Raw genomic sequence first — 21679 nt, 5'->3', positions numbered from 1 at the left:
AGACAGCAGTATCTCAGAGCAAACAAGCTTCATTGGCTTTTAACAACTCCACTACTTTCCAGTGGGAGCTGGTTAGGCCCCATTTAGAGCCCGGTAAGTATATTAGTGTTGTGACTATGTCCTAACCTCTCTGCCTATAATCAAGTTACAATGTTCAACCTCAACGACCCGCAGCCTGTCAGCCTCCGACACACATGCGTGTACACACACACACACACACACACACACGAGAGGTCCCTCAGACTCACACACTGCTGCCTCTCTGATTTGAGAAGCATCTCTGTGTCAGCAGCACTGAGGCCCGGGCCACAGAGCAGCAGCCGGATGGCCTTTTGTCAGAGCCTCATTGTCTTTGGTGAGCTGGTCTCAAGTGACGGTGTGTTTTGCTTCATTTGTTACATAACTGGCTCTGGTTACTAGATTCTGTGACGCCTATGAATTATTGACAGCACACTAATTTTAACAAATCAAGATGAATTATTCACAACTTCACACACACACACACACACACACACACACAGGGACTCTCCAGCAGGGAGCTCGCTGACAGTGTGTTCATATTCTAGGAGCGGCTTTTGCCACGGTGCATTACAGATGACCTTCAATGTACAGTGTGTGTGCGTGTGTGTGCGTGTGTGTTGATGACAGAAGCCAGTGTCACTCTTGCAGCCCAGAGATAAAGTGTCTCTCTCAGAAGGACGCTAGGTGCTGTCACAACATTGGATTTGAGGAGGCGTGATGCTGTGGTAGGTTCTCCACACCTCTGTCATCTACTCAGTCCTCTGTAGGCTCTGTGTCTTTGTCCCATTTTGGAAGTTAAAGGGCAACTCCACCAGTTCAACACATTAAAAGGGGTGTTTCCAGATCTCGGGGAGCACTGCTGCACGTGTGAACAAAGAAGTCTGAAAGCTTTTGTGGCTCCAGAGGAAGCTGCAAATGAGAAATGACCTCCAGCAATGTTACTCAGTGGCTAAGTTGCATTGTTGGTAATGTAGGCGTGAGGTTTTGGAAAATAGCGCACTGGTCTCACATTGCGCTCCTGTGTTGGACTCATTATGGACGGTTTGAAAAATAAATCAAATCAATACAGCAGAATCAGAGATATCACCTTTTATTATTCCGCACATTCTTCTTCCTTTTCTAAACGTTGTGCCTACATTACCCACAATGCAACTCGGATGCAATGGACGCAGTTAGTTACCATTTAAGTGAAACAATTTTTTTGGGATTTTATAATGCTGTGGTTTTACATTTTGACCACTGATAGAACTTTTTCAGGGATCATTTTACATAAGAATCAGCTGAATCGTTGAACAAACACTCACCAACTGCTGTCAATCTGCAATCAGTGAGGTCATCAACAAGGTAAAGGAACACCTGACCCACTTTGTAGAAAAAATCTGAACAGAGAGAGATAAAAACACAGTCATCACTTGTCATGTTCTGACACTAGAAGACATGTCACAGCTCAGTGACTTCAGGCCTCAATGAAAAAAACAAAGCAAAAGGAAAATTAAAGCCGGTCTGAAAACTCTTGAAATGATGTTTCAAGAGTTTTCATCATTAATTCAGTTGTGCCCTTCTCAACAACAGAAAATTGCTTTTCTGTCACTCAGAAAAAAGATACTGAAAGCATCAGCCGCCTCCTTCAGCATAAAGATATGGAGAGAGTCATCCATGCTCATCACCTCACACCAGGACTATGGTAACATCTGCACCACCTGCCACAGCAGATCTCCTTTACCTGAGCTCTAACTGTTCCACAGCTCGGCAGCAACCAGAAGTGAACACAACTCCTACATTACAACATGTGTGTCTCTTTTACCACTCCCGTAAGGCAGTGTGATATAAAGTATGTTTGACTTGCTCGTGAGAGATGATGAATAACACATTAACACATGTGGAACGTAAATATTCAAAATCATCCATAAATCATCTAAAGTGTCCTACAGCCTCATGAATTCGCCATATGTGTCAAGTTGCTGTCATGTTGCTTTCAGTGCATGTCTGTTTTCTAGGTTGGTATTTAGTTTTTTCCACCCTTCTGTTTTCTTCTCGAGCCTGATTTTCACCTCCTACCGCTCTTGTATGAGATGAATCAGCCCGGCCCTGTTACCTGAGCGTTGACCGGTCCGCCTTCCCTCCACACCTGCACTGCATCTCCCTCATTAGCACTTCCCTGTTTCCCAGTGTTTTTTGCTGTTCATTGCTCTCACCTGTGTTTCTCTGCCTCACTCTACCTGCACCTCACCCCCTCATTAGTTTAGTTTGTAATTTAGTTCCATCCTTTGTTCAGTCATTTGCTGCGTTTCTGAGCTCCTGCTGTTCCTGTTCCCGTTGTTTAGCGTCTGTTATTCTGCTCCTGTGATCCTGATGCTTCCCTGTGTTTGCCGGTCCCCGGCATTGCCGAGATGCCCATTAAACATCATCCACTGCATTTCCTGCCTGATGTCTCGTGCATTTGGGTTCACCTGCCATGCTCCCGCCTGACGACATGAAATACTTGTACTATTACTTTTTTTTTTTTAAAATGGACAGCGTACATTGCACAAGAGTAAGCTGAATGACAGTTCCTTCACCCGATGTTATTGTGCATCCCAGAATAAATAAAAAATAATTTAACTTGTAGAATAGTCGTTTTGTGCATATGTATGTACGTATGCTCGTTTGTCATTTTTCCACATGTCAGATGGTGTTCTACATGATTAATCCATGTTTGCAGTGGCATGATTATGGTGATTCTTAATATGAAATGTTGTCACACTCTTTGTATCGTTGCTGTGCCTGCTGCCGGCTGCCTGTCAGGGTGATCAGAGCTCCTCCGCACCTGAACTTTCCCCCTCTAACTCTTTCTGCGGAACAGGAAGCATAAAAGGCACCAAATGTGAAAGATTAAACACGGAGAAAGATGTCTCTCGTCGGTGAGACAATATTGTATCGTGATCGTTGGTCCTCTCAATTACAAGGTACATTAGCTGAGAGCTCAATGGCGGGTGAAGGAGGTTTATGAGGTCTGGCATGAGTCCTTCTCTCTGGGGTTCACAGCCGCGGCGAGCATCCTGCCATTTGCAGTGCACTGTCATTGTTCAATTTAGTGTGTGTGTGTGTGTGTGTGTGTGTGTGTGTGTGTGTGTGTGTGTGTGTGTGTGTGTGTGTGTGTTAGCAAGCTCACTTCCTACTGGATTGACTTCACGGAAAGAAGGGAGAGAGTGGGGGAAGTGAGAAATCAATGAAAAAAAGGCAGGTTTGAACCCCTCCATCATCTTTAACCCACACCTGCCTGCACCTAATGGAAGTGTTGTGATTGTGTGTGTGTGTGTGTAGACATGTGTGTATGTGTGACCTCCAATTCCCGGATGCAACCCCTCTCCTCCCACCGTTCACCGCCGTCCGAATGGTCTCATCAGTTAATCACTCATTTCTAATTTGCTGTAAGTGAACAGTTGCTGCGTTTGATTAAGCAGTGTCGCCGCCGACTCTGCCGACGCAACTTCCTCTGCGATGGGGTTTCAGCGGAGCAGGTCCCCATTCATCAAACATTCATATTAAGAGAGTCAATCCTAAACCGCTTAAGACATTTTTCACGATAATGCAGTATTCATCAGGAGCCTCTCACAAGGAGTGGCTGCGGTAAAGGCGGCTTCTGAGAGCGCTGATTATGAATGATTTGTAGGAACAGGCTGGGAAAAGTTAATGTCACAGGCAGAGGGACATGATCAGGATGGTGCAGGAAGAGCAGTGAACGGGTGGCTCTCTACTGCCACCTGGTGGTTTGGAGAGGGACTATTAAACACAATGACCTGTGCAAAGCTTTTCATGATGTGCTGAAAGATCCAGTCGCTGAGGGCATGACAACAGCTCATCATGTTTTCTGTGAATAACTACAAAAAGTGCCGAATGACTACATTTATATTATTATATTTATAGGATAACCCCACTAAATATTTTTCCTGCTAAATTCCGCTCCCTGAAAGCCAGCAGATGAAGAAATCCAAAAATCAGGACAATTCAGAACCAGCACGGCACCAAAAGAGCTTCCAGTGACTGACCGCTTTGGTGCCAGACTGTGGGGACAGCTGTGTTGACGCCAATGGGAGATGACGGAGAAACACACTAAGACCAACTTATCAACACGTTGTTCCTTTCTTTAAATTTGTGTAGGAACTGCGGTTACACCGTGAACAGCAGCCTCATCAGTTTCATCAGACCTGCTTTATCATACTATTATCAGCCCTGACAATCTTTTTTGGGGAAAAATCAGGAGTTAACCTGCTTCTTTCTGCACCAGAAGTCATATAACGTACAGTCCCTCTTCGACTTCAACACAGCTGTCACCACAGGCCGGCCCAGAAGCAAGATTCTGTGACATAATGACCCTTTCTTACTTTTTTAGGTTCCTTGCCTCAAAACAGGATCGGGAAAAATGCAAAAGCCACAGAGTGGGAGGGGCCGTCACAGGTAGAAACACAAGTTGGCTGTGGAAACTGTCAAAACATGTCTTAATTGGTGGGCAAAGCTGATTGGTTGCCCCAGTGGCTCAGTGGTTGAGGCTGTGTCGCCCAGGGTTTGAATCTGACCTGCGGCCCTTCGCTGCATGTCATACAATGCTCACCCCACCCTCTACCCCATGTCCTTTCACTCTTCAGCTGTTTTAAGAATAAATCTATGAAAAGGCAAAAAAGAGAAAAAAAAAACATAAAAAAGGTGTTTAAACATCTGCTGGAAAGTTTAGTAAAAATGTTTAGAAAAAAACATGCCTCATGCCTGATGCTCTAACAAATTTGAGAAATTTCAGTGGATGTGTGGTAAACTCAGCTGTATTACAAAAAAAAAGACATCAACAGGCATGCTTGTAAGTTTCATAATGTCGGGGTGTAATCGTCCTCCTCACTTTTCAAAGTCCACCCGGCTGTTTATATTTACATATTCATAAAAAAAATGTCGAAAAGCTGCTACATTCAGCTGATAAAATCAGCTGCAGACTGCACTGTTGTAGACATGGAACAAAGGGTTACACTGGCTTAAAGGGGAACTCAAATGCCACTTAAAAAAATAAAATAAATAATAATAATAATTGGCTTCAACCTGACATTCATACATTCTTCTAATCTAATCTGATTCTATCAATATTCATCTATTTTCAGCTCTTTTGGGCAGAAATGAGTTTACACAAGGAAGCTGATTTTTTGTTCTCTCTTACATAACATTTTTTTTATAAAAGATCCCTCCAAGAGAAGAAAATGAGCTCATGTGTTATGTGATTGTGACACGGAGGAAACTATGGCTGCATTTTGGTTTTGTTCTCATGTTGGTGCCCTCTGGTTGGACAACAAGGGATGGAAAAAATCCATTTCAATGTGGAGACAAAAGCAAGTCTTCAGTGGATATTGTTTTCTTTGCTTGTCAGGCACCATTTTATCTTAGAAGGTCATGAACACAAAAAAGCAAGACTCACCTCATACTGAGAAAATGGATGTGTTTATTTTGATTGCACAGGCTGACATGTTTGAACGCAGAGTTCTGAAGCAGAAAAAAAGCACTGCATGGTTCTCACATGAACGCACACAATGTGAACAGCAGAGACAGACTCAGTGTGGTCTGAACATCTTGGACCACACATCAGAAAGACTAGTCCTCATGGTAACTATTTGCATAGGTCTGTTTAAGTAGTCATCAACAGCAGATCCTCAGTGAGACATCATATCTATATGCCCTCGCACTGGAGACAAGTCACATTCACAATACCGAAAGCAAACAAAGGCGTTAAATGGCTCGTTGTGAGTTCCAGGTCGGTGGTTTTAAGTCAGCCAGTGTCGTCAAGCAGCCTCTGGAGGAAACAGCTTAGTATTCTTAGAGGAGGCTGACTGCACCTTCTAGGTCACAGTGCTTCCCAGATAAAGCCCTCGTCCCCAGGAGGCGCGGTGGACTGGGATGGCTAATGAAGGCAAAACGCAATTTTGTGCAGATCTGATGAACTTTCTGCTCATTAAAGACAGCAACAGGCACTCAGGGTCGGCGTCGAGTCAAACATCGCGGTTTACATGAAAACGGCAACAACAATGTGTTTCACATTATGAACAGTCTCAGAATGATCTGGCTGATTTAACAGGCACGGTTTGTTCCACCTCAGTGCTCAGGTCATAACCAGGAGGAGCTGTTTGTGCTCCTTCCTAATGTGACTCAGAAACACAATCTGCACAAACAAACAACAAATGTACCCACCAATAGTTAGCACCATGGAATAATCTTAAAACAGGTGCTGTGGATATGTAGTATTCATTGTATAGTATATGGTTATATTTGGTGGCTAATTATTTATTTGTTAATACTACTACATATGCACAAAAAAGTAGCTCTTATCAGATCTTCCATGACACACAATGAACACACAGCTCTACTTGTGAATATGCTGTGACTTTTGTTCCACAAAGGAATTACCTGACGTGAGCATGAGGACATATTGAGTAATAACAGTGCAGTAATATTTTCTTAGTATTTATTGGGAAAATACGCTCATGGAAACTGGCTTAGTGTGTGTACAAATAACCTTCAGCAAGTTGATGAAGTCAATAGCGAATGTTTTTCTCGATACTCAAAAGAGATATAATCAAACAGTCTTTAAAATGCTTTCAGAAAAAAAGAAAAAGACAAAAAGGAAAAAAGTTGAGTCATTATGTGGATGGGGTGTTGGGTTAGCACGCTTCAGGGGTTAGACTAGCTCGACTGCTTGTCAAGGTAGTAAATAATGTCTTGTCATATCAGTCTGGGATCTCTGAGCTTCTGCAGACGAGCTGTATGGAGCCATTTGATGTTTTTTTTTTTGGTTGTTTTAAAACAAGTCCCCAGCTAATTCAGTTGTTTAGGAGAATGCTGCAGTGCTGTTGATGTGAAGCTCCTGAAGTGTTTCGAGGACTACGAAGCTTCACCTGACTTTTCATCAGCATGGGGGGAGGAGATAAAGACCGAATTGACATTTTTGGGTGAACTGTTCCTTTAAGCTTTTCTTAAACATACCGCAGAATTTTTTGACTGACTGTTGGACAAAACAAGCGTTTTTCAGTGCACTATCAATACAATATAACATAATTAATCTTGACACTGATCTGCAGATGTGTTGATGATTTCAGCCCAACAACACAACTTCTTCTAACCGTACCACGACTATTATGTTTCTAAAACATACATTTTGTTCCCTTGAATTTGATTTGTTGATTTATTCTGCACTAATAATGACTTCAGATTAACTGACTTGAACTGTAATTACTGTACTTTATCATCCAAAATAAAATCATCCCTCATAACAGTAACATTTCTAATCACAGATTTGGGTTGTTGGGATCACAGCCTTTGTCCTCTGTGTTCAGAGATCAATGCACGTCAGTAAGAATTATTGTTCATATTTTCCAGCATCAGAGGTGTTTTTGAGGCACTATGTTTAAAAAGATTATTTCCTTGATTGAAGGATACAAAAGATATAAAACACTGAATTCGACAGCAGCGGGGCAAGTGTGCCCAAGATGTAAGAGAACAGGCAAGGTGCCCTTCAGAAAGGCTTTCAACACATTTGATTAAGGAGGAGACGTCTCTTTTTTGTCATAGGCAGGCAGAGCTCACATAGAAAAAAGGCACTTTACATCATAGACTCAGATCCTTTAGCCCACACTTTGGTGTGTTTCTTGTCTTAACTGGTAAGCTGGCTGCTGTTTCTCTCTGCAGACACACAGACTTTGATGTCCTGCCTCAGTCACTGTGTCTTTAGAGCTTCACTTTCCTTGTCTGACCTTATCAGGGATTTACACCAACAACCCTGAGCTTTCTCCCGCAGCTGCTCTAACCTTTTGGTTGCTGCCATCCGTTATTAACTTGCATCATCTTGACACGTCTCATCTGTGCGGCACCTCAGAGCTCCACAGTTCGCAGGTGGCCGCGGGGGGAAACTGCAGCCAGCACGCTCTGAGGCAAACACTCCGACTGCTCCGCGGTGCTGCCACAACAAGACCAGTGAGGCTTCCCGGGGTGTCCTTTATGACTGTGGCCGCAACCTTTAAATCCTCCTGCAGTCACACACACACACACACACAGGTAGGAAGACAGCAGACATGAGATCAGGAACAACTGGGGAGTCCTTCCAAGGCAGGACAATGTTGATGATATAAAACCTGAGTAATCTGTTTTAGACTTTAGACTTTTTTTTTATTTTATCCCACATCGGGGAAATTTACTTGTCACAATAGCAAGGTGGACAGACATACAGACATACAATAAGTACAATACTGAAGAAATATTAAAAAAGATTTGAATAAGAGAGAAAAGTAAATAAATTAAAATAGAAATAAAATATAGAACGGACAATACGTTATGTGCATTGTATATACAGGAAGCGAAATATGCATTATATACATATAGATAAAGTGTCGAAATTAAATACAGTGTTTAAGAATAAACAGACTCAGTGTATTTGTATAAATATGAATATATACAAAAAAACAGATTATTATTATAGTATTATTGCACAGGATGGCGGAGGTAGAAATGTGAAATAGTGCAAGAGAAGCAGGTGCTTATTGTGGTACATTAAGAGTTACTGGTGTTAAACAGTCTGACAGCAGTTGGAATAAATTTTAGTTTATAGAATATAATATAATAATAATAATAATAATAATAATAATAATAATAATAGAAGTTTATAGAATACGTTTTATATCAGAGTCATGCATGTCTTGTTTTATATTAAGTGAAATCAGCATGGGTCAGTATAGAAGACTAGTAGTCATGTTTAGTCACACAGAACAACACAAAGACATTAGCTGTGTTTCCATCAACACTGTGAATGTACATTTTCACAAAATGAATAGAAAGTAAATATCTTTTATATCAAAAACAAATTGATAAAACCTTTAGACTTTGAGACAAGCAAACTGGAGGTGTAAAAATACATACTGTTGCAACCCTAGCGACAGGTTTTGTTTCTTCTTCTTTGAGGTTTATTGGCTGTTGTCTGTCAACTAGACTGATTGAAACAAAGCTAACAAAGTAAATATTAAGCAAAGTTGATCATCGTGATATGCTCAACTCCTCAAGAAGTACAGCTCGTGTTTTCATCGTGTTTTTTTAATTTTCTTCCAGAGGTGGAAGGTAACAAAATGAAGGCAGGCGTGAAGAGATTTACTTCTCCAGTCAACCTGAACGGAAACATCTCTTTAAAATATTCTTGGTGGTATATCATCATTAATCTCTGAGGAGCTCTTTAAATTATGTTCAGCTTGGACGGAGAGAGCCTGATGTTTGTGATGGTGAAAGTAGGAATTTCTTATATTTCCTATATAACTGCACATGGACAGGAAAGACATCAGATAATGGCATCACATACCCCGTTTTTCTCAGAAAACAGAAGTCAACTCAAAAAGCACAGACAGTCTTGTCTAATAACGCGATAAGAGCTCCGGTTCCAAACAGCTCCTCCATCTGTTCTCTCTCCATGTCCAACTCGGAAAACAAAGCCTGCCATTCCTATTGTTTCTGTTGATCGTGAAAAGATGAACGAAAAGTGTCGCCCGACCAGACATTTTAATTATGTCTTCTGTGTACCTGGCATGGTTCCTGGGCAGCCACAGCGAGCCTCTTTGTCTCCTCCACTGGAGCAGAAGGAGCAGCAGTGAAACGTCCCAGTGTGACGCCGCAGCTTCCTCTTCACGTTCAGAATAAACGGAGAGCCCTGCAGGGAGAGACAGGTAGAGTCAGTTGGTCTGCGCTGACGGAACGCAACATTAAATGAAAGCATTGGGATAACTCTTCTTTCACTTATCGGGCATCCCAGTGGGTAAACGTTTGACATCAGAGCTGTCACAGGCGGCCTGTTTCATTTGTTTCTGCCTGAAGAGAATTTTGTCCGCGTTGATTGAATTTGTCAGGATGATGTCGGCAGCCCTGAGGCGGTACGATGAGAGCTACAGGCAACGCCACGGCTCATGATCACATTTAACCATTTAAACGTGAAAATCTCAGCTGCAAACACGATGAATGAAGATAACAAATGTTGCCAAATGAACTCTGCGTTGGCGTCGTACCTTGATGTGTTGGGCTTTGACACAAACCCACACTGAGTAGGCTCCTGGCTCTTTAGGCGTGTATGAAACGCTGTAGGATCCATCGCTATTGTCAACCACTGACGCCTCCACTGTGCTGAGGGAGGAGAAACAAAATCATTCTGTTAATACTATACAATGTTACAGGAAAGACACAACTGACAGCAAATTCTATCCAGGGTTCGTACACATTTTTCAAGGTCAAATTCAAGCACTTTTCAAGCACTTATAAGGGTAATTTTCAAGATTTTCCAGCACCTTACTGCTGGGGTAAAATACGTATATCTACAGGAATATATATACTCGTGATTTTTTTCTTCACTTTTTATCACAATTATGTACATTGTATTATGCTGTAAACATCTAAAATTATGTTTCATAATAGTAAAAACTTCAGAAATCAATTATCCAGTCTGATCCCAATTTTGTGAAAGACACAGAGTTATGTCAAGCACTTTCAAGCACTTAAACTAAAATCCAAGCACTTTTCAGACCTTGAAAACGCAACATTGAAATTCAAGGATTTCAAGCACCCGTACGAACCCTGTCTATCACACAGATGACAGAAACCGTATCTTGTAATATCCACACTCACTCAGCAGAGCGCAGAAACAAATCACTACTTCAACTTTTAAGGGCTTGTTTCTTTTTTATATTCAAATCACCACCAATATCTGTGAATCAGCTGATAATTAGATCAAGGGTGATTGGTCCACCAAGCCTTGGCGAAATTCTTCTCAGTCAGATAATCAGACATGGAACGCCATTAGCAGAGGAACAAATTGATAACCTCTCGATCTCTGCACAGTGATTCAAGTTCTAAAATGTACTCAACTTGACTTGATTATGATTCTTCCCCAGCACATTTTGTTGTTAATAAGCAACACGTCGACCCTTTTCATGCATCAACCAGGTTGCCACCATCCAACAGTATCGATCCATCAGCTGTGTGCTGATAACTGAAGTGGAACCAGGTTTGATGTATATGAGGGTCAGAGGTTTATGTGGTCGTCCTGGTGCTGGTTGAATAGGTTGTATCAAGGTAATAGAAAGATATCTTGCTATTGAGCCTTGAGTAACTGTGGCAGCAAGCCACTCAAATAACGGACTGCATAGGGAACACACGTGGAGTAAATAAACTGTATAAGCTGCTGTGGATAATGGACAATGGTGAGAATCAGGTATTAGTCTCATACGCGTCTTCCTGGCATTGCCATCAATGTAACTAGAATCTGATTGGATCTTTCCTACAACCATGCACAATATACAGTGTGTAAGACTTGAAGCTATCTTCACTACATCATTAATGGAATAAAACAACTTTTTCTGGTTGAAGCAGGAGAAGGAGAAGGAGACGGTGCTGCTCCTCCTACCACAGTGACAGAAATAGCACAGTACACAGGTGCACTGCTCTCTTTCGACCCGCTCCGAGCAGACGGAGGGCAGACAGAGAAAAACTTGATCTCGACTCTCTGTTGCTGGGTTTCTAATGACAATCACCACTTGAGAGAATAAAACCTCACTGCACCTATGTGTAACAGGGTTTGTTAGGGAATGTCATCCCACTTGCCATATCGCCGTATTCTGATAAGGATGTATCTGTGTAGAAATGTTGGCTCCGTGGCGACCTCGCTCAGAGGTGGTAGACTAACGCCACAGGCAGGAAACGTTGCCAGTTAGTGAGAGACGTGCCCTAGGTGAGTTGTTGAGTGCAGCCCGGTATGTCATTCTTCACACGACGCAGAGTCGAAGGGTTGCTTCAACCAGCCAGTTACAGTGAGGTACAGCTGAGTGTGGTTACACAGGAAAATGACAGAGGTCCCGCTAAAAGCTGAAATGTTGGAACAGTAGACCATACTCGCTGACACTCACCAGTTTTTCTTCTCCCGGTTGACGATGCTGACCACCACATGCTCTCCGCCTCGTGTCAGCTGCTCCCCAGCTGAGTCTCGGCACATCAGGGTGAAGTGACCCTGCTGCCCCTCCCTGCACCTCTGTAGACCTGGGATCAGGGGTTAAAGGTCACAGTGATGCTCTGATTAACACACAAACACACATGTGCGTTACATACGTCAGTGCACAGTGTCAATTTATAGACTAACATCACACGGCATTTTAACTTATGATTATATCCATTGACACCTCAGTTGGAAATGTCAGAAAATGGGGAAAAATGTTGATTAGTGTTTCCCAAAGCCCAAGGTAAAAAAGTCAATAAGGAACTTGACAAGTACCGCATCACACTCCGATAAAGTAGATGGGGTAAGCGCCTTCACAGTTGGTTTGTGATTTGCTGATTAACACAGAGAAGAAGAAGGAGAAGTCTCACCCTCACCCCACCTTTTCTCCCCCTCAGGTGTGCATAAACTACAGGTAAGCAACTTCTTTTTAAAATACAAAAATGTGAATTGATGTGTTACAACAGAGAGACATTCACTTTCTCTCTCACTCTCTCTCACACACACACTTAGAAGGACTTGTCTCTCCAAGTTGTAGAAGTGGTCCTGCACGGGCACATCACAGTAAAAGAGGCACTCCATCATTCAGACACGCCATAAAAATGGAGACGCGTGGACATTTGTCTTGTGTCTCCAGTCATACTGACACACACACACACACACACACCCACAGATAAACCCCCTATGGGTGCGTATGTAAGACACTTTCCCCCTGAACATATGTTTTTTACAGCCAGTTGAAGTGTGGCTCTGGCATAGCTGGGCTTCAGTCGTGCTGACCAGACTTTTCCACACCCTCACGCCATTATTTAGAGTTTCATTAACTTGTCCTGCCGTGCTCTGGCTCAACATATTCATCAGCTCTTGGGGCGTTGTCGCCGTGTTAAAGCGAACATCATCTGTGTTCATATGGATGATCGATGTTGCTTTGCATTTTGGTGTCAGACTCTATTAGCCGCTCGGTAACTAATGATCCTACTCCGTGTATTCATCTGATAATACACAGTGTTTCCAGTAGCTGCGGGGGGGATCTGTTTGGATAGTGTTGGAGTTTTTAGTTAATTAAACTACTTCTGCTAATATATTTTCTGCTCTACCTACTGCAATAGGCCTACTTCTACCACTATAAATATCATTCACACTGTTACTGAAGCTGCTAATGAAAACACTTTATTGTAACTACTGCTGGCATCACCGCTTCTTCTACTGCCATGACTGCTAACGCATGATTAAAGAAACCTTTAAGCCAGATCCTTCTGAGACTGATCCAATTTCAGCTCTGTACATATAACACATAACACAAAGATACTTTGATAACAAAGCTAGCTGGCTTAGCAGGGGAAGCAGCTAGCTGAGCTTAGTCCAACGTTCAAAAATAAGGCTTAATAACACCTGTAGAGCTTATAATTACCACATGTGTTTGTATCTGCACACAGACAGTACAGCAATGTGGATCTTTTTTTCTTATAGACTAACTGACCACTTTATATAATTCTCAGACCTGGATGTTGAAAGCATGTAGCCATAATTTTAGTTGGTGCAGTCACATATCATTCTTCAATCTCATCCTACCTGTCTCTACTCACCCCACTCTCGGCCAAAAAGATTCACATAGATGATTTTGAGTATTTGGCATCTTAAAGCTCTTCTCGGGGCTTCATGGAGGTGTAAAGGCTGTCCTTTTCTTTGTCTTTCTTAATACCTTTATCATTTTAATTGGTAATATACATGTAGAATTGAGTGCCATAAGTACTATGTCTTCCTACTATTACCATTATTTGGACCACTAGTTCTATTACTACTATCACTGCCGCCGCGCTTGCTAATGGGTGAGAATTATCTGTGAATTTATATGTATGCTTGCTAAGCCGAGTACCCAGCAGCTGTCAGCAACACAGCTGCAGCTGTTCTGGTCCACATTTCACCTGTGCTGTACAGCTGCGAGGTCTAAATCCACCACTTGAGCCTCCCTTATCACACAGTGAGGGGATAATCGTCAGTAAGCCACTGTGATTTGTGCTTCCAAATAGTCAACAAAGAATCTGGCCTTTATCTGCCCCCTTAAATTAGAGTCTCACACTTCGAGGAGCTGATGTGGCTTAAGAATGTGGAGTTGAAGTCAAAGGTAGAAAAAGCTGGTTTAGCCGATGTAGTGATACTGTGGATTTATAGCACTCAATCCTTCATAGAGACGAGAAAACCACACTTATCAAGAAGTCAATAAGAAAAGGAAGTCGGTGTGGATATATGGTCCTAAACCAAAAAAAAATGTACACACAGACACACACACACAAGCAAACACCCAAACAAAGCCTCTCACCTGATACATGGACTGACCTTTTGGCAAACATTACAACAATACACTTGTCTCTGACACAGAGTGAACCCAGCACAGAAGTCTTTGTTTGCTGAGGTTTTCCATTTCCCACACAGGTAAACACCACTTATAGCTGAGCCTTTCATGGAGACAAGCTGCTACAAATCTCTGCTGACTCTGTGTGTTCGAGTGTGTGCGTGTGTTTGTGTGCATTTCTGTCACCAACTGAGGACCATTTCTGGTAACAACACTGACCTTGTCAGGACCAGTGGTCCTTAAGGGGACCAAAGACAGTCCTAATGCAACACAACATGACTTATACAGCAGTTTAGAGGTAATGTGTGACTTAAGGTTAGGGTTAGACTGTCCACAGTGAATGGAGGTCAATGTAAAGTCCTAACACGGATAGTTAAGCTGACATGCTTGTGTGTGTTGGAAGGGTGTCATATGTGGAAAGATAACAGAGGACGACTACACCACTTACGTGGGACAATATAACTATATCTTTATGTGGTCTTGTAAGTCATTTCTCAGGGCTTAAACTTTCCCTATCAAAAAATATGTCAACTCCTATCATCTTTAAATACTCAATTTAGATATTCAATTAAATGGAATTAATGGAAAAAGCACTGCTTGCACTGAAAAGCTGAGAATATCTTAACTTTTGAAAAACTCTTACAAAACACGGAGACAGGAACACGCTAGGCTGGTGGTGCGTTTCTATTGATGTTACCCTAAAATTAGCAAATGTTTAAGATTAATCAGCTATCAACATTGTTGTTGATTTCCTTTTTTCATCTGTGTGTGTGTGTGTGTGTGTGTGTGTGCTATGTCTGTTTTGTGTAAACACCCCCTCAATGGACCGCCTGCAGGCCTGTTAAGTCACCTCAACATTCCTTTAGCCCCACAGGAATGTCTGTCTTAGAGCCAAAGCACCCAGGAAGGTAACAATAGTCTTTAACTGCTCCAGGCAAACTCAGTGTGCGCTGACCCCATCCCCTCCACATCGCCACTAGCCAGCCAGCAACTATTCATGCTAAACTAAAACATAACTAAACAGGTGAAACATGTATTACAGACGAAGATTCTATAATGACTGACATCACTCTGACTTATTACTGAACATAGTTGCGCCAGGAGGGATTACCTTCCCCTTCAATGGTGCACTTGCTGAGGTCCACTGTCTTAGAGTTGATGGCCCCAACCACTGGGTAGCCCTCCACCTCCCCTGCTGGCTCTCTGGGCAGGAAGCTGATGCTGCTGCCATCGTCGGGGGCGACAGCTGCTGGGTTAGGGTCGTAGCTGTTCTCTGCCAGGCTGGTCAGTCTCCTCAGGGTTACACCTTTCGCACTGAGGATCTCAGTGTCTGAGCCGCAGCTCAGCAGCCGCTCTGCAAACTCTACACTGCCTCCGATGTCCAGCAGAGCCTGGTGCAACTGCGCCCTCTGCAGGTGGAGCTGGTTCCTGTTGGACAAAGACGTTGGACAATGTGCACTCAGTGAGAGAGGTTTCTCTGCTGTAAAGTTGGCCTGTTTACCTATTAAAGAGTAATATGTAGTATCTTTTTCAGGTAATCCTCAATGCAGAGAGTGTGGTAACTGTCTTTCCATGTACTCTCTCACATGTATATGTTTAAACTGCCAACTACACAATTTTATCTCTAAAAATAGCATTTTTACCATAGACCACTAATTTCTTGACTCAATTATTAGGTTTCATATTAATATTTTGAAATATTAATGCTTAAAGGGTTGGAAAGAAGAGAAAAAAGGTTGAGCATTTGATTGATTGCAATTTTTAGTGATCCTAGTTAGAGAACTGATAGAATAAGATGTTGTCGTTTTATCTTTCTCAGAGAGGATTCCATAAGACACAATTCTCTCAATCTAGGGGTCCTTGGTCAAATGTGCATCTATTGTGTGGAGGATAACATCTATCTCAAACATACTGTCATCAAATGCAGTGCTCAGCTTTCTGCTGTACATAATAGCACAAATCACAGCTGACTATTGATATGACACTTGGAGCTAGTAAACATAAAGAAAACAATTATTAGTATGTTGAACTTAACCACAGCTGTTCCACAACTTCTCTGACTCTACAAGTTCTACAGATTTGTTCCTTTCCTTCACCCACAGAGGTCAGACGTTGGGAAGATCCCAGAATTGATGAGGAGCCAGAATCTAAATCAATAAGAACTCCCCAATCCTAGAAGCTGTCAGTCACAGAGCGAGTTGGGAGCTTTACGAACAACCCTGTGGTCCTTCTTTGAGGTATTATTTTTTGGTCTTCTTTAACATTCAGCAAGATTCCTTGGAGTGATTCTGAGGTGTGGTTAATATTGGTCCCTGCTTACATCTAAAGCTCTTACACTTTTGATAACATCACACAGGAGCTGTGTTGGTTGTCCATACCTGCGCTGGACACGGAGCTCTTCCAGGCGATGCAGCAGAGACAGACAGTGGGCTTCCACAGCGTTGGCGTAGCCTCGTGCAAATGACCTCACCTCATTTGCTGTTGCGTCCACTCGTGCCTGCAAAGCCTCCTGGGATACTTCCACCTGTTACAGAATAGTAAGTAGAAAAAAAGGGTTGTTTTTTGAAGAAAAAATGAGGTATGACCAACTTTCAGAATGCTCAGCATTAGGCCAAACATCAGCAGGAGGAAAGAAATGTGTTGAAACATGGATGTAGGGGTACATTTCTGAGGGATGTTATGAAGCCTTAGTTGGAACTGAAAGGCTGAAGCGGGCACTTGAGTGTGAACTGAAGTCTTAATTTATTCTCAACAAAACAATTATTTGCGAAACACTCTGTTGCACCTTCTGCAGTGAGTCCTTTAGACGCTCCAGGCGAGGTCGCAGCTGCACTGTGACCAGCTCTCGGATGCGGTCTCCATGGCGATCGATAACATCACGGGTGGGGCAGCAGCGGTGGTCGCGGTGTAGTGTGGCGGCACACTCCAGGCAGATGGGCAGGTCGCAGGGCTGACAGAACAGCCGGAGCTCCTGGCCGGGATGGAGGGAGCAGAGGACGGGGCGGCTCAGACGGCCGCGAGACTTCAGCTCCTCCAGACGCTGAACAGAGTGAGATGCTGTTCGCTTCTGCCGCCTGCAGACAAGAGAGGGAATAGATACAGATACATGTGTGTCAGAATAAAGATCAAGACCTCGGATCTTGTGACCAAAAAAATACAACTGAAGAGAAAACAGCTTAAAAAACACAATTTCAATACAACAATATATTGTATCGTGAACTTTAGTAAAACTAACTTACACAGATTGGAAAGAATTTAGTGAAGCATAGTACAATTCCTTTCAACATTTTAACCTCAGAACTTTTCTTTTTACTTCTTGAAGTTTGACCTGTTGCCAGTGTTTAGCTATTTTACACTGCAATGATGTCACATGTGGACAAGGACAAGCTGCACTCACTGTGTGTCTGTTAAAAAAGCATTAAACTAAGACTCCATGCACTTCTTCATATATAATTTCTTCTCAGTTCATGTCGACTTCTGTGAAACTGGCAATGTAATGCAGCAATGCATGCAATTTTCAGTTAGACAGATATTGTGAGCTTTTGCTAGATGATTGTCTTGTAATGAAGTGCTGTGTCGTGATAATATCATCATCATGAGTGATTCCCGCCCCTACAAAATAGAATAGAAAATATGGAGTAGAAACCTGACACAAAATAGCATAGAAATAGAATAAAATACTCCTCAACAGTTCACCCAAAGATAATAATGTATGTCCTAATCTACTCAGCCTCATGCTGATGGGAAGTCGGGTGAAGTTGCATAGTTCACAAAACATTTCTGGAGTGTCACAGCAAAACAGAGTGGCAGAATTCTTCTACACAACTGAAGATGTAAAATGACTCTGTACAGAGCAACCGGCAAGTCCAAGTCTCTGGAAGACTGGAGATGTCTTATGTACACCATGGACCCACAGCAACACTCATGCACCCACTTCAGACCATAGAATTATAAAGAAGAACAAAATACCAGATGAAAAGAAGGCGCCCATACTAACCAATAATAACTGCTTGCACAGCACACAATGCTTAAGAAGTTTTCTAGCTTCCACATTTCCTTGGTTTTTTTGGTCACAGTAAAGTTTCACCCACTGGTCCAATCTCAGCCCATAGACTTTACATTGTGATGACATCACAGACTTTTACAAATATTAAAACTTCATGGAGCAACAATTATTGAATAGAGTCATCATTCACATTGTTTGCAGTTAAGGTGTCCTGTCAACAGTGTCACAGATATCCAGGCAAACTGCTTTTTGGGCCATAGGGGAATTTTTCATTGCAATATTGTGAGTGGACACTGAAGTGTAGACTTCTATTAAGATCTACCCTCAGACAGGGTGTGCTAACACGTTCAGCTAAGCAAGTACAGTGAAGATTTCAACTTGAGAGACAGCTGGCTGTATGGAGCCATTTTTGTGTACTTTTAGTAGTTTTTTCTATGTTTTAAAACAAGTCCCCATCTACTTCAGTTGTTTTGGAGAGTGATGCAGTGCTTCACTTAATTTTCATTTTTCTGTGAGCTTTTCGTTGAATCTTTTCGTTGTCATATGTGATAGTAAACAAAACCCTGGATTTTGAGCTGATGGCTGGACAAGACAAGCTGTTTCAGCACACTAACTATTTTGTAGACCTGTGTGTCTGGCAGTAGAATAGTGTAGAGTAGAATAGATAAGACTACATGTGTGCCTAGTAGAACAGAATACAATAGATCAGACTCTACCTGTGTGTCTGGTAGAACAGAATAGAATAGATCAGACTCTACCTGTGTGTCTGGTAGAACAGAATAGAATAGATCAGACTCTACCTGTGTGTCTGGTAGAACAGAATAGAATAGATCAGACTCTACCTGTGTGCCTGATAGAACAGAATACAATAGATCAGACTCTACCTGTGTGCCTGATAGAACAGAATAGAATAGATCAGACTCTACCTGTGTGCCTGGTAGAACAGAATAGAATAGATCAGACTCTACCTGTGTGCCTGGTAGAACAGAATAGAATAGATCAGACTCTACCTGCGTGTCTGGTAGAACAGAATAGAATAGATCAGACTCTACCTGTGTGTCTGGTAGAACAGAATAGAATAGATCAGACTCTACCTGTGTGCCTGGCAGCAGAACTCGCACAGGTTGAGGCAGCACACCTCGCAGCGGCTCTCGGCGCCTCCTTCCCCGCACAGGTCGCATCCCAGCGGGCCGTCCGTCACCAGGGTCTCCAGGAAGACTTCGTCCAGCGCCAGGTGGTCCGTGCTCAGCCCTGCCGGTCCAGACGGAGGAATGTCGACCTCGGAGTCACAGTCGGGACAGAGCACCGTGACGGTGACGGCGGGTCGGTCCCCATCCACCGTTTCGACCCTATGGCTCTCCCCCGGACGGTCCGGGCGGCAGCGTGAGGACACCGAGAAGGGCTCCAGCTGGCCGATACAGTCCGAGCAGAAGGTGTGCAGACAGGGCAGGATCTTCGGGTCCCGGTACAGACGTTTACACGCGTTACACACCGCTCTCGGGTTCACTAAGGTCCCGTTCCGTTCTTGTTCAGAGCAGAACTCTGGCTGCTGCTTCTCTTCCTCTTCACACTGCGACATTTTGTGGGATTTTTGAGAAAAGTGAATTCCACCGTGAACCCACCGAGCTCCACAGACCTGTCAGGACGGGAAGAACACTTCTCCTGAACCTTTCTTCTGCATAATTACCAGTCACACGAGACTAAACCATCACTTATCTTCACTGCGGTAACAAACAGACTGTAGTTCGGCTACTTCAGTTGATAATAATAAAACCCCTCTGGGAAGTCCCACTCTACTCCGGGATAGTATGCTGCCTTCATGCTCCATGGGACACCCGACACCTCACCCACCACCAGGCCAATAGGAAGCCTCTCGAGGGCTATCGGGGGTGGTCCAAATACTTGAGGACTCTGCAGAGCAGTCAGACTGTCCCCATCTACTGGCGATAGAGCATCACGTCAGCGCGAGAGTGGAAGGACACATTTTATTGTGTGAAAAGACTAAATAGTTCTCACCCTGCTGAAAAAAGTCAGGAGAAACCATTAGGCATATTCTATTGGTTTCTAATGGTTCCTAATGTTTTTTTTCTAATGGAATTCTTCTGGATTTTTCAGCAGGGCATTGCCTGAGTTTTCTAGAATTCATACTGAACTGGGAATGGGTTTCCATGGCCGAGCAGCCGCATCCATTCCATACATCCGCAAGTGCAATGCAAAGCGTTGGATGCAGTGGTGTAAAGCAGGCCGCCACTGGACTCTAGAGCAGTGGAGATGCGTTCTCTGGAGTGATGAATCGTGCTTCTCTATCTGGCAATCTGATGGACGAGTCTGGGTTTGGCGGTTGCCAGGAGAACACTACTTGTCTGACTGCATTGTGCCAAGTGTAAAGTTTGGTGGAGGGATGCTTATGGTGTGGGGCTGTTTTCCAGGAGCTGGGCATGGCCCTGACAGTGAAAGAAGCTCTGAATGCTTCAGCATGCCAACAGCTGTTGGACAATTCCACGCTCCCAACTTTGTGGGAACAGTTTGGCCGCGTGGACGCGTGTGCAAAAGCAGAAGCTTTCGCCCACAAGTCCCATCCCCACCGTGGGCATCCCCATCTGGGTTTCACCTGCTTTTAGGGGACAATCACTTGAGGCTACCTGGGCATGGTGGAGCAGTACTCCTTACAGCGTGGAGATGTAAGACACGACTCAGTGCCTAGCTGGACCATCAGATAAAGTACACTTTGTGGAAATTCCAGACATCCACATACAGACACACTATTCCAAAGAATTCTCTTCGACTATCTGTACCCCTCCTTTGGAAAAAAAAAAAAGAAGTTTATAGTAGGATAGTGTAGGACATATTTGATAAGCTCAGTAGTAATAAGTTCAGATGTTCAGTGTAAGATATTGGTCAGTGATGAGTTTAGTTTTGGTTAAGTATGTATAAGGCATAACATCTTTTTTTTAAAAACACATTAAACTTTAGTTTGTAGAAGTATTGATAAGTTTAAGTTGTATTTTAGAATTTAGAAAGTCATAGTGTAAGAAAGGGGAGTCAAAATAAATACATGCACAACAACAGGCTACTACAGAATAATTTGACAGACTCTGTCAATACAGTTTTGGACGGACTCTGCCTTCATAGGAAATGTTTCATTGTTCAGTAACAGAATGAGATAATAAATTTCATGTTCGTATATCAAGTTTTCAAGAACACACTTTCCTCATAAAAATCAATGGGTGAAAAACCAAGACATTCCACAAAATACTTACTCCACAACATTGCCTGA

General features: G+C 42.9%; 1 protein-coding gene across 1 annotated transcript; it reads right to left on the bottom strand.

The window, feature by feature from the left end:
- Positions 1–5459: 5459 nt before the first annotated feature.
- trim45 (tripartite motif containing 45) lies at positions 5460–20304 on the bottom strand. Its single transcript, XM_030427263.1, has 8 exons — positions 19497–20304; positions 17182–17470; positions 16775–16920; positions 15508–15824; positions 11958–12087; positions 10068–10182; positions 9589–9715; positions 5460–8054 (listed from the first exon to the last, which is right to left on the bottom strand). Exons 1-8 carry the CDS (start codon positions 19979–19981, stop codon positions 7900–7902), a joined length of 1764 nt encoding a protein of 587 aa, XP_030283123.1. The 5' UTR covers positions 19982–20304; the 3' UTR covers positions 5460–7899.
- Between the last annotated feature and the right edge of the window lie 1375 nt (positions 20305–21679).

The sequence above is a fragment of the Sparus aurata genome, chromosome 9 (genome assembly GCF_900880675.1).
Source record: "Sparus aurata chromosome 9, fSpaAur1.1, whole genome shotgun sequence".
Lineage (NCBI taxonomy): Eukaryota > Metazoa > Chordata > Actinopteri > Spariformes > Sparidae > Sparus > Sparus aurata.
Note: the sequence above shows the minus strand (reverse complement) of the source record. Positions and strands in the feature narration are given on the sequence as shown.

Bases quoted from the DNA above. Each gene is read 5' to 3' on its own strand.
- trim45 (XM_030427263.1), bottom strand. From the start codon at position 19,981: ATGTCGCAGTGTGAAGAGGAAGAGAAGCAGCAGCCAGAGTTCTGCTCT. The intron at 15,825-16,774 runs GTATGGACAACC...TTTGTCCAACAG, and splicing joins GAGCTCCGTGTCCAGCGCAG to GAACCAGCTCCACCTGCAGA. The intron at 9,716-10,067 runs GTACGACGCCAA...CTCTCCCTGCAG, and splicing joins TCAAAGCCCAACACATCAAG to GGCTCTCCGTTTATTCTGAA.